The sequence below is a fragment of the Mytilus edulis genome, chromosome 5 (assembly GCF_963676685.1).
Source record: "Mytilus edulis chromosome 5, xbMytEdul2.2, whole genome shotgun sequence".
NCBI classification, from domain to species: domain Eukaryota; kingdom Metazoa; phylum Mollusca; class Bivalvia; order Mytilida; family Mytilidae; genus Mytilus; species Mytilus edulis.
Window position 1 is genome coordinate 6,932,386 of NC_092348.1, and position 21,000 is coordinate 6,953,385.

The window sequence follows — 21,000 nt, forward strand, 5'->3', positions numbered from 1 at the left end:
TTAATTAAACTTTAAATTTGCTTGCACATGTCAAACCAGAGACATATAGTCAAACTAAGACTTTCACATATAAACGCCGAAGTTTCTGTATGTATTGCACATTGTTGGTGTTTTATTTTTTATCTATATATTTTTGAATTCTGTCAAAACTCTGTAAAGCTAGTGTTGTATAGTCTTGTAAATGATGAATCAAATGCCACTAGTCTAAATAAGTTAAGATAGTCAGTAAGGTAAATGTGTTACACAATGTGCTAGTGACCTAATACGATATATTTGGTGTCAGCTTATTCCATATGGGGATTCAAACTTCTTCTCACCCTATATGGGATTTGCTGACTTCATACATTTTATACTAGGTTATTAGCACACTATGTAACTAAAGATACATATATATAGAAAAATTAAAATAGACATGTGTTTGGGTGTGATTATGTCCTTTGTAAATTTGAAAACAATCCTGTAATTTTGGATTTTTAATCAATGAATTATCTTTCTTTATATTTTTACTTGCATTAAAATTATAGGCAATAAAAGATTTTCTTCAACCACATTACAATATTCATCCTGCATCTGAATTTTCCTCTCAGAGAGCTTAACAATTTTTTTCTACTACAGTTAAAAAAGTAAAAGTGCACTGCAGTTTGGACTGATATTTTTTTTATTGTAAAGTTCCTCTTTGTAAGAACTTAAATGGTATGTCATATAGCTTTTTATTGTAAAGTTCCTCTTTGTAAGAACTTAAATGGTATGTCATATAGCTTTTTATTGTAAAGTTCCTCTTTGTAAGAACTTAAATGGTATGTCATATAGCTTTTTATTGTAAAGTTCCTCTTTGTAAGAACTTAAATGGTATGTCATATAGCTTTTTATTGTAAAGTTCCTCTTTGTAAGAACTTAAATGGTATGTCATATAGCTTTTTTAGAATCCTTTGTATTATACTTCCACATTAAGTGCAGGTTTTTAACTAGTCATATTTTCAGTACTTTGATTGCACCGGTACTTGATGACTCAAATGGACAATGGTTGCACTGACTGGTACAACAGTAAATAAAAACAACAAACAGAATGGATTTTTCCAAGTTTTATTTTTCTTATGGCAATAACAATGTACAAGACTTAACTTGATCTGATCATTAACACATTTATTTAACACAACAACTGATTTTTTTTTCAAATATGTGTGATAAGAGTTAAAATTTATTTTATCAGATAATCCAATCATTGCTTCATACCAATCAAATTTTACATATTCGTGCAAACTCATCAATAGTGGAAAAAATAATCATCTCAGTTTCATTTCTATGCCCTTTTTGGTAATATTTGTGTAGATTGTGCATTTTTCAGAAATCCCAATTATTAAAACAATAGATTTTTAAAATTCCTTGACCCCCCCCCCCCCTCCCTCCCTCCCAACGAAATTCCTTTTTGTAGATTTTATACAATGAAAATTGTCTGTGATTTAATTTTTTCATTCTTCAAAATCATCTTTTCACATTAATAATAAAATTTGAAATACATTCATTTAATACATAAATAAGTTCAATTAAGCTTGTGAATTTCATCAAGATTTCAAATTGTCAACTAAATAGAACTGAAAAGCAAGTGTTCATACCTAACATTAGATATTATTAGACAAGTCAGCTGACACAGTCACATGACATAGTATTGCCACATTTTAAAATGATGAAAATGTATGAGATCATATTGAAATGGAACAACACATTATTAACATTATCACTGCTTGGCAAATATCACATCCAAAATATAAACCATCCATCTGCTAAACAGTGACAATGTCTTTTTACATATAAACATGAATTTCTTTTTGTTTAATAATGAAAAACATGAAATTTTTAAAAATGCCCTATATATTGTTTAAGAAATTAACTTCATTTGACAATTCAAAAAATATATATATATAACTCCTTTAATATCCCTGCATCTTTTTTTTCTCTTTTTTTTAACTTCACAACACACACAACTTTCTTCCCATACAATTCACTTCAGTAAAGTACACAGCAGTTTTTTTTTCAACTTTATAAGAGGTCATTTCAAAAATGATCATACATTTTGTTCATCTAAAAAATTGGAAAATCCTTCAAGTGTTTTGTATGTGTACTTGAAAGTTTTTATATTATTTCATTCATTATTTATACTACAGGACCACACTCCTCATTTACTTTCAATAAGCGACATTTATAAGTATTGCATTACCCTGTTTGTCACACTGATCTGATATTAAGCACTGGCAATATATAAAACATGGGCAGATAATTTCCTCCCAGACTGCCCAAAATCCTTACATAAAAACTTTTGTAATGACCCCTTAAAATAGCAAATTCAAGTGAACAAAACATATGAAGTCACTTAGAATTTAAAAAAATTTGATAACTATATCATATATTACATATATTTCATAAAATAGAATCAAGCCCATCCAATCCTTAACTCGCAACTTTGCTGTACAGATATCTCGAAAGAAGAAGGTGAATTTCAAAGCATAAACAGATATACAGATTGAAAACAAACGTAGAGCAAAACTGCGAGTTCAATATTCCATACATATATATATATATACACAAGTTTCACTCGTAAATATATCTGTTTTACATTACCTACACACCACCTGACGAGACGTCAGTTTACTTTATTTATGGTGAAAATCTTGGATTTTCTTTTCTTACTTCATTGAAAAACTTCTCTATTGCACCAATTATGTCCTTTGCGATTTAATCACAAATATGACAATGTAAAACAGATCTATAATCACAAGGCTTTTAGAGCAGATTGAAAGTTATGATAAGATTTGTCTCCCTTTATTGGGGTTAGGACAGTTTTTTCCCCTTTGTTCAGTGTCTTAAATTTTGTATCTATCTATCTATCTATCATAACAATCCTTCTGCCTATAAAGTCATTTCATTTTTATATTTCTCCTAATCTAAATAGAAAATGATAAATGTTGAATATGCTCAAACTGGCCTTTGTACCCAATAAAACTGGCCAGCAATATCCCAAACAAAAACACACAGTTGGTTACATGTTTTGATCAATTTTTGGCAGATTTATTAGGATTTGATTTTGTAACACTTACACAAATCATTCTTATATCTTAATAGTAGAATTTATTAAATTCAGTAATAACGATCTTGTGTTATAAGTAAGTTGAATTCATCACAAGTTTAAAGTTGCTTTTCAAGCAAATATTTTGCAACTAAGCACTATTAGAATAAAGTACACAATTATAAACTTATATATCCTATTTACATCAACACAACATGCCCTAATTTTCATAATACTGACAAAAAAAATTAAGATAAATACTTTGATGTATGAAGGTGTTAGTGAAGTCTAAAGAATTAAATAGTTATGTTTTAATTTCCAAGATGAATATTTGTAATATCAAGTTTTTAAGTTTAAATTAATTATTTCATATAATTTTAAGAATTCCTGTCACTCACTTCTTTCCTACGCAATATTATCTTTAAGTTGACAAAATACTACCTTTTCTTATGCGACATAAACTCGAAAAACAAAACAAAAAATTCTTATCACAAATAACTCCAATTGCTTTCATACATAGGCAGTTGTGAAAAAACATTACTAATGAAGGAGTATTTTTACCTGTACTACACGCACAAGTTAAAACAGGTGTAAAACAATATACCTCATACACTTAACTAAAAATTATCACTACACAGCACATGTATACACATTCAAAAATATACATAAAAAGTTAATATATAAACATATAGCACTTAAAAAGTCATTTTCAGTAAGAAAACTATATACTATGCTAAGAAATAAAAAAAGAGGCAAATAGGAAATAAATTATAAAAACCTTCAAGTCTCTGTAATAAATTATTTTTTTGTTGAAGTTTTTAAAATTTCTATAAAGATGATTCCTGATCATTATAAAAAATGTGCAACAAATTTTTCAATAAAAATTATATCAATTAACAAATAGACTAAAACTTCAAATTAATTTAAAATTTTCTTCAAAACCTTAACAACAATATTTTTCACATGATTCCACAAAGTTTGCAAAATTTAGGAAACAAAAATATTCTTTAGCTTTATGCTGTCATTATAAAAATGAATTATATAGTAAATCATCTCTATACAACATGAAATCTTTGTTTATATGTTAGAATAAGTAATGAAAATACCTAAGCTAAACAACATACAGACAACATATAAGCATTTTTCAGATTAAATGAAGAAATGTCACCAATAAACCACTTTCTACATTCTCATTCCGTCTCTCATTAACTTTGTACATTTCTTATCGTACATTTTCCACAGTTGTTTTAACAATTTCTTTAGTACAAAATAAATGTCATTCATTTTTTAACGTTCAATCAAAATCATTGTACCTAAAAATCATACCAAATAAGGTCATTGTTTATTCTGTTATATTTCTCATATCCAAGTTTATTAAATTTTGAACACTAATCGAGGAAATTGCTGATGTGTAAGTAAACCCGTGTTATATATTCTATGACAATATTCTTACATCATTGTATTTAATAAAGTAAGTAGCCCTTGGATATCAGAAAATAAGATAAACATTTAACCTTAATCTCTGGTTCAAACCTTGTTCTTCCAATTGCAACAATATTTAATATTATCATAAACAAACAATTTTTCTACATAACAAAGCTGTACAACAAAAGCCTTAACACGTAACACAAAGGCATTTAAATATGATGTAACAAATGTATTTATTTCCAAGTCTGAAATGTAGTCAATTAAATGTTTTGAGACTGAACGCAGAGAACCAGTTCTTCAGTTTCATTCAATGTCAGATAGAGAACCAGTTCATCAATTTCATTCAATGTCAGACAGAGAACCAGTTTCATTCAATGTCATTCAATGTCAAACAAACTCCAGCAGCACCAAGTGAAACGTTTCCCTGCCGAAAATAAATGTCAAGTTACATTTTTGTTTCAATCTTGACCGTTTCAATGTCCAGATGTTGGCTTGTGTAACAACTGTTTTGGATCTCCACGTCATTGTTGTTATTCTTCCTCCTCAGTGGACAACCTAGCACTCCAGCCGTGGCTAAACATGCTCCGGCCATATAATAAACAGCATTCACACTGCCCGTCGAATCAATGATCCAACCTGTAATAATAAATTATACTTTACATGTATTTACAATAAAATCAATGCAGAAATGGAATAGATTTTAAATGTACAAATTTATCATTCAGGTGTGAAAATTACTTCATAAAATATACATCAAGGTCTATTTATAGAATCCAATTTAGTATTTCCATATTTATGAGTTGTTTGCTCTGATAATTGTCATTCCTGCCTGATTAATGTATAAAATGTATTTTACCTGCTAAAGGAGAGCCGATTACTGAAGCTACACCTTGAAAGAGTATCAGCAAACCGAAAGTACTTGTCAGTCTGTGTAATCCAAACAGCTCTACCACAACTATAGATCTTAATGCCAAGAAAGCAGCTGAAAAAATATGATTCCAGTCAGTATCCAGATATAATGAAATGTATGGAAAAATGCATAGATATTTTTTTATTTAATTGAAACAAATTTTTCTTTTGATATTTTATCAGTATAAATCCAATTTTTTCATCTAATATAAAAATTTTCTTTTAATATTTTATCGGTATAAATGACAAGGAAATTAACGATTTGTAAAACCAAGTTCATTTGCAGAATACATTCTTGAATAAAATGTAATGTTAAAAGGTATCTTAAAACATATTATTTCTGCACAAACATTTCTAAATAGCTAAAAGTGCTAAAGTAATCTAATTTTTTGGCAAGAGTCTGTTCCATCAATTGAACCTACCTGTACAAGAGCCAAATCCAACAGCAACTAAAGACAAGTGGGTTACACTTGTACAAAATGGCCAAATAATTGTCATCACTCCAGCCAGCACCAAGGAAGCATTATTCAAAAACACCACATTCGCCCAAGGTCGATCTGCTATCCAACCGGCAAGTACCCTACCAATAGCATTTGAAAGCCCAATCACTGAGAACACAATCGGAACAGGATCTTTGTGGTCCATTAAGTTTAAGGATTCTATCAAGTCTTGCAAGAAGAAGAAAGGTATAAAGAAACCTGAAAAGAATAAAAAAAATTACATACATTTGTTCTCATATACATGTATATCTTCTAATAACAAAAGTTCTCCAGAGCTAAAAAAATCACCAACTAGAACAATGACATGTAATTATGTAACTATTATACAAACAATACAGAAATAAAACTCACAAAAATGCATCATACATCATGTTTTCATCAAGAACATTTAGTACATGTAGTAATTACTGCGTTCTTCTAGATACAACTTGAAGATGATCCAAGAATTGTCAGTACGTAGATTACACAAGCTTTTGTCCTCCGAAAAACAGTGTTGTACAAGTGAACTGATGTTACACCAAATAACTACATGTCCACAGAAATATTGTGTACTAATCTTACACTTCAATTAAATACACATGTGGGAAGAAACATAGTTGTTTACCAAAGGTACACTTCAATTAATTACACATGTGGGAAGAAACATAGTTGTTTACTAAACTTGCACTTTGACAGAAATATTTTTTTCACATGTGCAAAAGTAAAAACATGTTTTGTTGATTAAATACACTTTATACACTGAATAATTACAAAATCTGGACACATATTGAAACAGGTTTTCTATGTCACACTATAAGCTGTTACTCTGAATTATAATAAATTGCCATGACGTATATAAAACACTTACCCAACATGTTCAAGAAGCTGGCACTTGCGTAAAGGATAAAGGTTTTATCTTTTAACAAACTCAAGTCCAACATATGAGAAATGCTCCTTATCCATTCGGGTATAGGGTGTTCATACTCCATCATCAGTGTCCGGACACTAGCATCGTACTCAGATCCTGTCATTGCTGACATAAGGCTAGTACCAATGATTGTTGTTGGCGGAGTCAAATGATTAGAATCCAAGGGACGGAAACTATCCTGAGGTCCAAAACTTCCATTCCTTTTAACTGGAACTAGCAAACTTCCATTTTCCTTAATGTCTTTTTCATTAGGGAATTTGACAGAGTCGTCTCTACACAATTTTTCCCATGGGTCTTCCTGAGGTAGGTTATTTCCTGATTGAGGAGAGTCACATAAACTCCCACATCCACTGTCCCGTCTGCGTTCATAATCCCGTTTCCTTCGAGGGAATTCCTTTTTCTCCTGTACTGGAGTCTGAGGTTTAGAGTCAAATATGAATTTATCTCGTACAATACCAGGGATTATTTTATTAAGTGATCGGGAACTGAATCCTAAATGTTCTTTCAGTCTGTTTATATACGAATTACTTTTGTTCATCTTGTCTATTTCAATTTTGTCAATCTTAATCAAACGATTATCCCTAGTAATTATGCAATTGTCAAGAGATCCATTTGAAATAGTTCTTTGTCGTTCTTTCTCTGCAATCAAAGCTTTCATAATGAGTCCTTGTTGGACTATTCCCCGTTTCATTCTTGGAGTCCTTTTAGCCTTATATAAAGGTCTATAACAAGCACCACAGACTGCACATTGAAGAACAACACCAGCTAATATAACGGTGCCATTTTTTATGTCATACTCATCAAATATATACTTATTGAAACTACTGAACAATAATGTGCCAATACCAGAGCCACACAGTGCCATTCCTGTGGCAAAAGCTCTCTTCTTCTCAAACCAATAACCAATAATGACTATGGATGGTAAATAGATCAGTCCAAAACCAATACCTGAAATGATTCAATATCAATTAGTACAAAATAATTGTATCATGGATTGGTAAATACTAAATTGATAAATACTAGGAATATATTATAATCCATACTAATACTGTAAACATTTAAAATTTATTGTAATGTAAAATGTCAATCTCTACTTGAGTATAATTTATGTTGATTGCTTAATGTCCAGTGGCTAATATTTCATGCATGTTCAGGACAACTAATTGATTTATAATTGATTTGCTGAATAGGACAAGCTTGAATATAGTTTGTTTGAATACTTTGTTTAAATATTTTTGATTTGAAGTAGGGGGGGGGGGGGGGGGCGTAAAAATTTCATGGTACTTGAAAATAAATACCGGTAGTTAAAATATTTATTTACCTGTAATGATACCAAATGTAATGATAAGAACTTCAACATTTGGTGACACAGTACTGATTAACAAACCAATCACTGAGATCAATGTCCCTCCCATGACAACTTTCCGACAACCAAATCTGTTGGCTAAAACTCCAGCTACTGGACCTACAAATACAAATTCATATCTATCATTATATTTCAACATTTTATATCTTACTGTTTAGTTTCTATCATTCGCAGGTAAATGTTCTAGTCTAAATAACTATAATGTAATGGAAGGCTATCTTTTATTATCAGCTTGGAAACTACAAGACTGGACCAGTAGTTTTCATGAATTTATAAAAACCTTAGTAAATTTCTATTTTTCTCAATTATATAGAAATTTATAAATGTCATAATGTGTTTAATGTAAATGTACCGGTAATTGTTTTATTGCGATTGGAATGAGCAATTCATGATTTAGTAGGTAATTGTTTTATTGCGATTAGAATGAGCCATTCATGATATAGTGGTAGTTGTTTTATTGCGATAGGAATGAGCCATTCATGATTTAGTAGTAGTTGTTTTATTGCGATAGGAATGAGCCATTCATGATTTAGTAGTAGTTGTTTTATTGCGATAGGAATGAGCCATTCATGATTTAGTGGTAGTTGTTTTATTGCGATAGGAATGAGCCATTCATGATTTAGTGGTAGTTGTTTTGTTGCGATAGGAATGAGCCATTCATGATTTAGTAGTAGTTGTTTTATTGCGATAGGAATGAGCCATTCATGATTTAGTGGTAGTTGTTTTATTGCGATAGGAATGAGCCATTCATGATTTAGTAAAGTGTTGTGAAATAGCTACAAGGGAAATTCAGAGAACTCTAATATTATACAGTAAAACCTGCTTTAAGCAAAAACCTGTGTTATAAGACCATTAATTTTAGATCCCTCTGTAGTACATTTCACGTAGATTGAACCTGTATTAAAAGATCACCTGTCTTAGGAGACCACTTTTTTGCTCTCCCTTAAGTGGTCTCTTAAAACAGGTTTCACTGTATTTAGTCCTTACCAGCCAGTAAGTAGCATCCAACCAACAGTGAGGTCACCATGGACACCGACACATGATGGACATTGAAGAAACTCATCCATTCTTTATGGTACATTCCTGCTGTAAAGCAGATGCCGTCCACGACCACATTGGCACAAAAGGCGGCCAGGACAATAACCCAGCCCCATCCTCCATCAGGACACCGTGAATTCCTTGGCTCTGGTTCTGGTTCAATCTCAACATCTTTTTCACTTATATCATCAAATTTAGATCCACCCATATTGACAGAAAGGGTCATAGAGCCCTTTTACTTTTTCCAAATTACATGGTATACCCTGAAAATATAAAAAGAGAAGAATCTATACTACACTTCTCTTATTCTACTTAAAAACTGCTGAAAAAGTAGCAATGATTACTTATGTTATAAATGAAGTATACTCTGTACATGTTGATTAAACATGTGGGATTAATGTATTAACCCTCGGCCTCCAGTAATAACCACACTCTATCCTCCAGAAACAAGAGTGCACACACTGAAATGTCTCGCCTTCTTTACTTATCGTTGATATTATGTTTATATTGTCACATAAACCTAACATTAACCAAGAAAACTAAACATTGACCAATGAACCATGAAAAATAGGTCAAGGTTAGATGAGCCATGCCAGGCAGGCAAAATGTTCCATACAACAAATACAGGTGATCTATTGCTTATAGTTTAAGAAAACAGACCAAAACACAAAAACTTAAAACACTGAACAAAGAACTGTGAAAATGAGGTCAAGGTCAAATAAAACTTGCGCAACTGATATATAGATTATAAAATATTTCCATACACCAAATAAAGTTGACCTATTGTATATAGTATTAGAAAAAAAGACCAAAACTCAAAATCTTAACTTTGACCACTGAACCATGAAAATGAGGTCAAGGTCAGATGACACCTGCCAGCTAGACATGTACACCTTACAATCATTCTATACACCAATTATAGTAGACCTATTGCATACAGTAAGAGAAAAACAGACCAAAACACAAAAACTTAACTATAACCACTGAACCATAAAAATGAGGTCAAGGTCAGATGACACCTGCCAGTTGGACATGTACACCTTACAGTGCTTCCATACACTGAATATACTAGACCTTTTGCTTATAGTATCCGAGATACGGATGACCACCAAAACTTAACCTTGTTCACTGATCCATGAAATGAGGTCGAGGCCAAGTGAAAACTGTATGACAGGCATGATGACCTTGCAAGGTACACACATACCAACTATAGTTATCCTATTACTTATAATAAGAGAGACTGATTTAACATTACAAAAAATCTTAACTTTTTTTTCAAGTAGTCACTGAACCATGAAAATGAGGTCAAGGACATTGGACATGTGACTGACGGAAACTTTGTAACATGAGGCATCCATATACAAAGTATGAAGCATCCAGGTCTTCCACCTTCTAAAAACTTTTAAGAAGTTAGCCAATAAAAACTCTTAATGGTTTTTAACACATAAATAAACTCATATGTAATACTTTGTTAAGTCAGATTTAAATATAAATTTAAGTTCACTAAATGTTCAAAATGTATATTTTTACAAGAAACAAGAAATCATATGTTATTTTAACTTTAACTTAAAGTTGAATATAATTTGACTCTTAATGGTTTTTAACACAAAAATAAACTCATATGTAATACTTTGTTAAGTCAGATTTAAATATAAATTTAAGTTCACTAAATGTTCAAAATGTATATTTTTACAAGAAACAAGAAATCATATGTTATTTTAACTTTAACTTTATGTGTTTATTATGACTTTGAAAAATCTAAGATTCTCAGCACAAAGATTTCAGTATAGTTCAATTAACACTTTGTTATAACAATTAAATTATACATCTACTAAATGTGCCATTTGACTTTGTGAAATGTTTAACCAAAAAAATTATTCCACACCTACCTAGGACTATTGTACTATAAATATTGTGATTTTCTTTATCATGTCCCACAAATACTAAATTTCTATAAAATGATATTTCTAGAATAACTTCCTTAATGGGAATATGTAAGCATTTATTTTCATCTAACCATTTGACGATGTCTTATTTATAGAACAGTTTTTAAATTGGATCATAGATCAGGCGATTGCATAACAACATGACAATAAAATACTAGTTATATAGCTCGGTCATTAAACGTTGTCGAATTATTAAAAGTAGCTTATTACAACAAAATCTGACGAATAGCCAATTGTTCCATGAATATTTAAAGCTAAAGTTATATGTCAATATAATTTTCAATCATATTCTTATTTCTGCTGATCACGCTCCTTCTGCATGATCATTTTTTATTGGTCGGTTATTCCCTTGTACCTGTAAATAAACTCATGTAAATTGATCTACGAGACACAGGTAAAGTAGGTATATTACACGTCAAGGTTGACGTTTAATTGGCAGCGCTTTTTTATGAAGATCGACAGATAACAATTGACACTTAAGACAACAGACAAAAAAGTTCAGAATACAAGTTCATACACAATCGTCAAATCTTAGCCTTGTCCTATATGATTTATAACAATAGCAGTGCACAATGCTTTCGTCCATAGACCTGGCAGTGAACTCCATTCAGTACACCAGAGCCATTTGTTCAATATATGTACAATAGTTTCTTTTATGAACCTGCCTTTTCCAGCAAACCGTAAAATCTAATGAAGCTTCAGTGAATTTGGTATGTACCACGTCACTTTGACAACCCGACACATGTAGACATCAAATTCAAGTACAAAAAAATGTATAATGTACCAGAAATATAATACTCTGAATGTACCAATAATTAGGGTAGCAAATTTGACTGAGTATCTTTGTTTTAGTATCTAAGACTACTATAACAAATACCGTTTTAGTCGAAATTAGCGTATAAAATTTTACATATATGAAGATAAGTTAAACATGTAGAAATTTCAAATGATTACAAGGTTCACCAAAGTTTTGTAAAGATACTAAAATATCCCTCGTCAGCAACCGCTGTGTATCAACTCTACAAGCAAGTTCAGTAACCCAAGATTACTTATTTTAAAATCCATACAGGATTAGTCTAAATAACAATTCTCAAGTTTGACAATTGTCTATGAAGACTGCCTATGGTATAAACAAAATAGCTTTGTCCTACATATAATCCTATTGAGCAACCGAAGTTCAGTCAACTTTCAAACAAGAAAGCCGAATTTGAAAATATTTAGCCTCGAGTGTTATAAATTGGCTTTCTGGATAATTTCATGCCATTTACCGGTCGTTTTCACAAAATAATCTTTAAATTAAACAAAACCTGGCGGTCATTTCATGTCGTCAACACCAGACTGATAAAGCAATTTTAATACAAATCCGTGTCGACGGTCAAAGTTCTACACTGAACCCGAGACTACTATAAGTTGTGTTAATAACACATGTGTTGTAGTATTCTCAGACTGAACCCTCCAAGAAATTGTTCGGCATATTAGTTGGGACATTGGTGAATCCCTCGATAAGACCAGGGGGCTAAAAAAAAAACTTTTTCGGGATTTTTAAATCACATCAAATTCGGCGAATATTATCATGCTTATACTGAAAAAGTTCCCCATTTCCCGGATGGCAGCCATAAAACCTCCTCCTTTTTAATTCCTGGACCCGCACGTAATAACTTGAGATGGATGAGCCTAGTGATTGGTATTAATTAGTATTCCCTCCAAACCGACAACTTTAGCTTTATTTTACATGAAAGGCTGTGTTCTTTTCCTTTGTAAGATATTTGTTACGAATTGCTCGACATGTTCTTATCGTAATTTCTTGTCTGTCGATTTGTATGTCGTATCAAGTACAACCGCTTCGACATCCCACTTTATAGATATCATTTCATAGCCCTGATGTTGGCCTGTTCGAGCTACATTGGTGTAAAATACAAACAATCAATCGTTTTATCAATACTGTCATATCTGTATTCTTTTAGTATGTGCAGGAATAAATCTTGTGGGTTCATAAATTAGGATTTTAATTGACCAATAGCTGAACGTTTATTTTGCATGATCGTTTTTCAAATAAAATATGACCTGTATGATCAAAACAATTGATAAGTCTTGCTTTGATCTTTTCCCGTAACAATACCAATTATTTAAAAGACACAAAACACCAAATGTAGAAATAAAGAGAGGTGGTACGATTGCCAATGAGACTACTAACCACCAGAGATCAAATAAAGTGGATATAAGTATGGGTCACCGTACGACCTTCATCAATAACAGAAAACACTTAACCAGTAAAGTCAACTGTTAAAGACCCCCGACATGAAACTAAATTTTAAACAATGCAAACTAACGGCATAAATTAGTTTAAAACCATACACGAAAAACATGTTGAGCACAAAACTTTCCCCCTAATATATGGGACAGCAAAAAGTTCAATAGAGTGCTCCTACGAAGGACCAAAAAAAAAAGAGCATAAAACACAGATACTAGAGTACTGCAGTTACTGAATAAGCTAGTTCAAAGCCAATTAAAAACCAATAAACAAATAACGGTTTCAACAAAGGCCAAAACAGTTGGACTTCAGTATTCAATGGATTAAGGTTTTGAGAACAGTTCTTGTTATGTATTAATATGTATTTTTCAACGAGTTTCGTGTTAGGCTTTATTGTCAGACTGCAGCAAAGTGATCCATCCATTCCTCCCACAGAAAAAAAAAGAACATAAAAAACATAAAATCGGGATTAAAAATTCGTCTCAATAACGCCGCTCTAATTACTGGACCCGTTCTTGTCAAATGATCATCAAATCTGAATCGATTACAAGTCCCCTGAAAGTACATCATACCCCTGTGGAATTTCTGTAATTCTTCACAATTACCTGCAAAGTCAATAGCCTAACTACAACAGTAAGAAACAATTAACCCAGATATGTACCGCCGTTTATATCATCTGCGTCTAAATCAATCTCGTCATAGGATAATGCATTGTAGGTTCGTAATGGTTTGATCCGCTTAAAAATAATAACCCCTTTGTTACTTCTGAGTTTTAAATAACATATACACGTGATGGTAATAACCGATTTTTTGCATCCATTTATGTAATTGAATTCTATTTTAATTTATAACCACATTACATCTCCCGATTTATTTTTTGTTAAGGTCGTTAGTTATAAAGATTCAGCCGAAGGCAATTTTGAGCAAACTGAAAGTTCCTTATTTTATAGGTCTTTTTTCAAATCCTTTTTTATCATACATGCTTGAAGCTCGGCTTGCAGAATTCAGTGGTCGGTGATCTTGTCATTTGATTTCTAGGACGATCTTGGACTTCAATGTGTATATGTTCCTCGCCCTACAAGTATCATATTCAGTCTATAGAATCGGAAACACAATCATTTCTCTGCGGAATATTCAAACTATAAAATTCTGATCCCTCGTGCCAGTCGTGGAGCATTTTATTCCCTTTTCTCATTAATGTGGAGTTTTCTAGTATTAGCTTTAATCCTGAACCGATTTGCTATTTCAGCTGTAGTCCTAAACCGATTTCCTATTTGTATTTATCGTAAATGGCAGAGGTTTCTTTATTTAGAGCACCATGTTCAGTAATGAAAAATAACACATCACTGGGATTTCCTTTTCCAATAGTTTATTAACTGGGAAAAAATATTAAAACATGGCGCATACATTAATATATCGTACCAATTATATAAACAACTACCAATGACTATTTTCTCCTCAGATATGTTTTAAAAACCCATGTTGTTTTGATGAAATCATGCCATCATCGCTAACCCTTTCCTGACCCGTTTCACGGTCATTATCGACAATGAACCGAACTAGGTCAAACAATATATCTGGTAAACAACTCCTGTGGTTATTGTAAAATACTCACAATGAATTTGTAAGATTTATCATGGATTCAGATCATTCCATCGTGCAATTAATAATATTTTCTAAGATTCCGATCTTAAACTAAACTGAATCTCAAAGATAGTTGAGAACCATCAGAGTCTTACAAATACGAATTCATTCTCTGTCTATCAGGTTCCATGAAGAACACAACAGTGGTGAATATAATTGAACATATTTATTTATATTATTTTAAATAAATAAACCTCCACAGCAAGAATATGTAGTACGATATTTGGTTTATACAATTCTCTTATAAATATAGATTGTTATCCCCTTTTATACACTAGGGTTAACAGATTCAGTAGCAGAGGCCGTTTTACGATTTAAATATTGAATAAGACACAAAATATTTAGTGGGAAAAAAAAGAAACGAAAAAGAGAATTCTAGATTCCTAGTTTCACAACTTGATTTCACTGTAAAGCTTAAAAATGTCTAAATTAAATCCAGTTTTCGTCTTGATGATATTACATGCATATTCAATCACTTACCAAGGTATGGCAACAGATTCCAGATTTATAAACCAACATTTTCTTCACAAAATGAATTCAATTTCAAATCTATTTTCATATTTATTCCTTCTATACAAATTCTTGATGAATATATTGGTTTATTAATAGTATAATAGTAGTCTCAGATGAAAACCACGCGTACCTTTCTATCGGAAATTCACTTTACAACCAATATATTATTTGCGCATGCTCTCTACTGTATGTGACTCACAGCTGTAAAAGTAACCTTCACATTGACGTTATCACAAAGGGAATACACAACTGAGGTTTCAATTGGGAAAATTGTTCCAGAATATAGAAATACTAAACCATTTATATTTAAAATTTCATTTTTTTTTCACGTTAATATTGATTTAATGACATTTCAAAATATCATTTCTAGGTTTTCTTAATATGTTAATTTTTCATCCGTATATGTGGACTGCATTATTCTAACTCCACATCTTTAAAATTTAGTCAAATTATTTTCGTAATTACAAAATATGGGAATAATTCATTATAAAAAAAGAGAAAACGAAATTAAAAAAAAATATTTTTAATACTAGTATGTACTATCATCTATTAGATTAAATCCTATACGATTAATGTTATTTGAAATATTTTAACTTCGAAAAAGTTTCATAAATGTTTTGTTCGGTTGATTGCTAGTTTGATTTTGTTAGGTTTAATGGACTTCCAATTTTTAGAATTTGTCTTGAATTCGGATTTTTTAAAAACTTGATTTCTCCCTTTTGAGTTAAAAAGCATTCTTTGTCGAGATTCACTGGTCATTGGATCCGTTTTTATTACTTTTTATCTAAAGCTAAATTACAAGTCAACTGTATGTCTGACCCTGACCCGCAAGCTTATCTAACTTTTTTGATAAACAACTTCGAAAAGGATGGGGCACCGTGGAGGTACATGGTCAGGTACTTCACCAAAAGCTATATCAAATATGCAGATACTTCAAGGTAATTGATAACTATAAAGTTGGAATGTATCGTAGCAATATTAGTAAAAGTAGTTAAACGACAGTAGTGAGAGAACTGCTTTGACAAATTGATCACAGGGATAATTTTTTTTATTATTATTTATTATAGTTTACGAGAAATGCTCGACGTGGTTTTATGGTTTCCTTCCAAAAGCAATTTTCTAGTTTCATTCTCAATCTGATCCATACGGAAGAAGACATTTTGCCGAATCATCTTTTTTTCTCTCGATATTTCACTATTCAAAAACACTTTAAAATTCAAATTCAATAAATGACATGTTACATATCATGTATATTAATACACATCTCCTTATTTTTATATAGACATTAGACATTATTTTATTAAACCAATCATGGGCCCTTGTCAGGCAAGATACAAAAACATCATACAATGTGAAAATACTTGATCTAATAGTAGATCATACACAAACAGTTAATTCAATCGAGAATGGAAATGGGTAGTGAGTAAAAGAGACAACAACCATAAAGTCATTTGCATTGGAACTTTTCTTTTGCTTTTGAAATGAGGAAAGGTTGAGATCAGGTACCACTCTCAAAGTCAGCATCTGAAGACATCATTATAACTGCCTTTATCGAAACTAACATTCTAAGCATCTAAAACATTCCACAAGAAACCGTAACAATTCGTAAGAAAAAAAATGTCCACAAACGTAGCGTTAATCTTCTTCTGTATACAATCGTAAACATTTGCTTTGTTTCTCCAACAGCGTTTCTTTTGATGATTAATTGCTAAGATTGACAGCAATGGAAAGTTACTAAAAATCAATACAACAAATACTCTAATCATGTCCGATTTAAAATATTGTCAAGGAAACCCAATTTTCTGCTGACCAATATCTTCCTTCATTAATGCGTAGGAAAACTGCACTGGTCTTGAGAGGTCGAAGAGGTGTGTTGTGTTTAACATAATTACAACATGGACAATTTTCTAGATTTCAGGTTAAAAATCCTCGAATGGTGAGAAATGATCACTAAAAAAAGAACTACAATTATGTGAAGGACTACATACCATTGTGCAAATGATAATATTCAAGTCTAAACTTGATTACTTTTCTAGGAAAAACGCAATTATAAATTTCTTCATCTTTTTCTTAAAGACTAAATGATTTTTGAACATCTACATTTGTACGGCTCTAGCTGGGTGGCCTGGAGCTAAAGTGTCCGAAATGATCAAAATATCCGGCGATCGTAGCGGTGCATGATCCTCAGAGCATGATCAGCAAAATTAATATCTTTAATGATTTTTAGCAACGAAAAAAATAATCCAATCGAAATGAGAGGGCCATACGTTCACAAACCTCACCATAATCCATCACTGTTCAACTTAGCAAGACTATATTTCAAATTTCTTAAAAATGTCAAGGGCGCCTATATATATAATGACAAATAATTTTCTCTTTTTTTTTTTTTTTTTCTTTGGAAAGTTGAAGCAAATATACCCCTAACTACAGAGATATGAGACTGAGAGGTAAACGTTATTTGCTTCCAAAACTTACGAAATTGACACTTCTAAATCTCATTTTCATTTCCTGATAATATAAAATATGCACAAAGTAAGTGCATGCCAAATTTTAGATCTGTGCATTTGTCCAATGTTCTTTCAATGTATCTTTCAAAAAGCATATACTACAGGTTCTAAAGAATCGTAGTCAAAATATTTGGTCCGTATCACCACACAAGTCTGTACCTAAAACGTTTACACCTAATAGTCGAAAAGCTTAAATTCATTTTAATACGTCTGACAGAATGTCAAATTGACAATCCATTTTTCTTCAAATTTTCACTTGCAAGAACCTTTATTTGCAAGCCCGTGCCCATAATGCACTACTGTCTTCTAAGCAATATCTAAAAAGAGTTTAACGCTCGTCCCATATACCAAAAATAATTTTAAAAAGCCGACTTTTTTGTTTTTATCTTCATAACAATATGTATATTTACGACTTCTACACTTACTGTACACACAATAGATACACATAGATTAAACTAATACGATTATTTGAGTGGAATTGTGAGATATTGAATAGGCTCATGAATATATAAAATGAACATGTTGGAAAATTCCTAATTTATTCCAACAAATAGGAAATTCCGATTTGACAGATATTTTTTTTCTCAGTTGGTAATTAGGACAATAAAATCAGTTAACAATCAGAAATTTAACTATTTTTATTAATCATCTTTGTAATATTTCTAGTACACATTTAGAAATTACCCCTGTCACAGAGAGGGCCTCATCGGCATTAGCGCCTACGGTGTTGAAATAAAGTAGTTATTTTTGCCACAATTACAAAGTAACAATTAAATACAAATATCTATATACATAAGTACAACATTTATCAACACGATTGCATTAAAATATTACATAAACTATAGATATATGAAGCAGATTTTAACAAAGAGAAAGACTCTATGCCGGTATCGATCTGCGGTTTACAAATCAGCTGATGTCGGTAGATCCACATGAAACAAAGAAATCACGAAAAATATCAATGATACAATCTTTTAAGACACAAAAATAATTTAACAACACATACCTTGATGTTTAGGGTTCTCTAACGATTATATTTCCCTTAAAATTTACATATTAGTCCATGAAAAACTAACATTTCGTTTATAAAATCTCCCGTCTCTTAACTACACACACCGCTAAACCGAACAGCTGATCGCGAGGTCACCTTGCATACAAAAAGAGGAGTTAGCTGAGACGAGCAATATGATTGGCTGGCAGAATATGATGTCATAAAAATGAAATATATTAGCCTATTTATATCGCACAGCTCAATATCGAAGAAAAAAGAATAAAATTCTGCAAAAATCAGATATTTGTCAAATGCAAAAAACTTTTAAATTCGGCATTTGTTAATATTTAAAACAATGCACTGAAGTGTTTTTACTTTGCAAATTTTTCTTTGAATGCTTTTTATAAGCGGTATTTAGCAAGCATACACACAACCCATCCATTGGAAAAAAACCCTGACCTTTAACTCAACCTAGATTTAAATCTAAAAATAAAACGTTCTGCTAGGGATTTTCTTTAAATTTTAAACAACGGTGAATCGGCAAGTAAATGACTTGCATCAGCACTAACTTTAAGACTGCTTTTTGGCGAAATTAGCGGATCGACGACTTTCTATAAACAGAATGAGAGTAAGCATGTTGTGATTAGCCCTTATGAATTGACCTGTGGAACGGACAAGACACATGGGAGAGGAAAAAGTCCGTATTTCCCAAACAGAATCTATAAAACAGATAGATTCAACAGAGACATACTAGTATAATACAATTGTATTATATGTCTGGATTCAATGACCCAATGGCATCGTGAGCAGGATTATTTTCGGTCTCCCATAAATTGAAAACTTGGCATTTTTTTTTAACACTCACAAATAAAGCACATATCGTTCATGATCTTTATGGGGTGCAGTGGCGGATCCACTTTTTTTTTTTACACTATCAAGGCATTTGAATGGGGACATGTGGGGACAATTATCCTTGGTTAGGAACTCCCCTTTTTAAAATGGCTGGATCCGCCCCTGGGGTGTGTGGTTGTGTGGGGGGAAAGGAGGGGGCGTGGTCACAAGGTGTTTTTTTTTTCAGGACAAACCGGAAAAATCGATCAACTTAAATTGAAAAAAAAAGAATTTCAATACCATGCAGACAGATGTTTTATTAATAAATTAATTTTCAATAGAATACATTTTTTTCAATTCCCGTTTGAAACGATTTTTTAAATCACGCTTTATACTTTTTAATTTAAAAACATCTTCTAATCTGGTAGGGAACTATAATTCGCGATCTGATTAAAAAATTCAATCTCCGTTTCACTACATATGAGCATAACGAAATCAGAGATCTATATATATATATCGGGACAAACAATTTGTCCAGCTTCTTTTTGTTCAAAAACATACATTAAGAAGATTTTTTCTGAAACTATTTTTTTCTCTCATCAAACTTTAAGAATCCAAACATTTCCCCTATGGATTATGGTCAGTGCCTGTATAAACTGGATTTTATATAGTGGCAGTGCATGGGGTAGCAAAAATTTTGTGATTTCGGTGCACAAGCAGAACGTTTGTTTGATATATTGATATTTGATCCCTTTTTTAGAAAATCCAGTCGAACGTCTTTGGAAAAACTAATGACACCAGCAGATAAAGTTAATGATGCATGTGTGTTAACTGATGTCCAGTGTCAGGTATTACACGTATATCAAGACGAGAACATATTAATTTGATATGACACGAACCCTGCTTTATAATAGTCTACGGAGTCGTATATTAATGTGCTGGTTCACACGGTAGAAATTCCCTCTGAACCCGGAAAAAATCATTGTTGTAAATCAGAACAGACTATAGTTTATATGCTCTAACTCGCCTAGCATAAAAAAAAACAAATACTTGCTGATGAATTGTTTCTGTTTTCTGTAATCTTATGGTGTCGAGACTGTCTCACAGA

At 31.6% G+C, this 21,000-nt stretch overlaps 1 protein-coding gene across 3 annotated transcripts; it reads right to left on the bottom strand.

Annotated features, from left to right (window-relative positions):
- Nucleotides 1-1,067: 1,067 nt before the first annotated feature.
- On the bottom strand, nucleotides 1,068-19,252 carry LOC139525373 (monocarboxylate transporter 14-like). 3 transcript variants are annotated; one of them, XM_071320644.1, is made up of 7 exons: nucleotides 19,077-19,252; nucleotides 9,159-9,472; nucleotides 8,127-8,270; nucleotides 6,746-7,753; nucleotides 5,821-6,096; nucleotides 5,346-5,471; nucleotides 1,068-5,125 (listed from the first exon to the last, which is right to left on the bottom strand). In XM_071320644.1, exons 2-7 carry the CDS (start codon nucleotides 9,433-9,435, stop codon nucleotides 4,935-4,937), a joined length of 2,022 nt encoding a protein of 673 aa, XP_071176745.1. In that variant the 5' UTR covers nucleotides 9,436-9,472; nucleotides 19,077-19,252; the 3' UTR covers nucleotides 1,068-4,934. The 3 variants fall into 3 exon arrangements, with proteins under 3 accessions (XP_071176745.1, XP_071176747.1, XP_071176744.1); XM_071320646.1 differs by lacking the exon at nucleotides 19,077-19,252 and adding an exon at nucleotides 15,531-15,786; XM_071320643.1 differs by lacking the exon at nucleotides 19,077-19,252 and adding an exon at nucleotides 10,776-13,014 and having other exon boundaries at nucleotides 9,159-10,633.
- Between the last annotated feature and the right edge of the window lie 1,748 nt (nucleotides 19,253-21,000).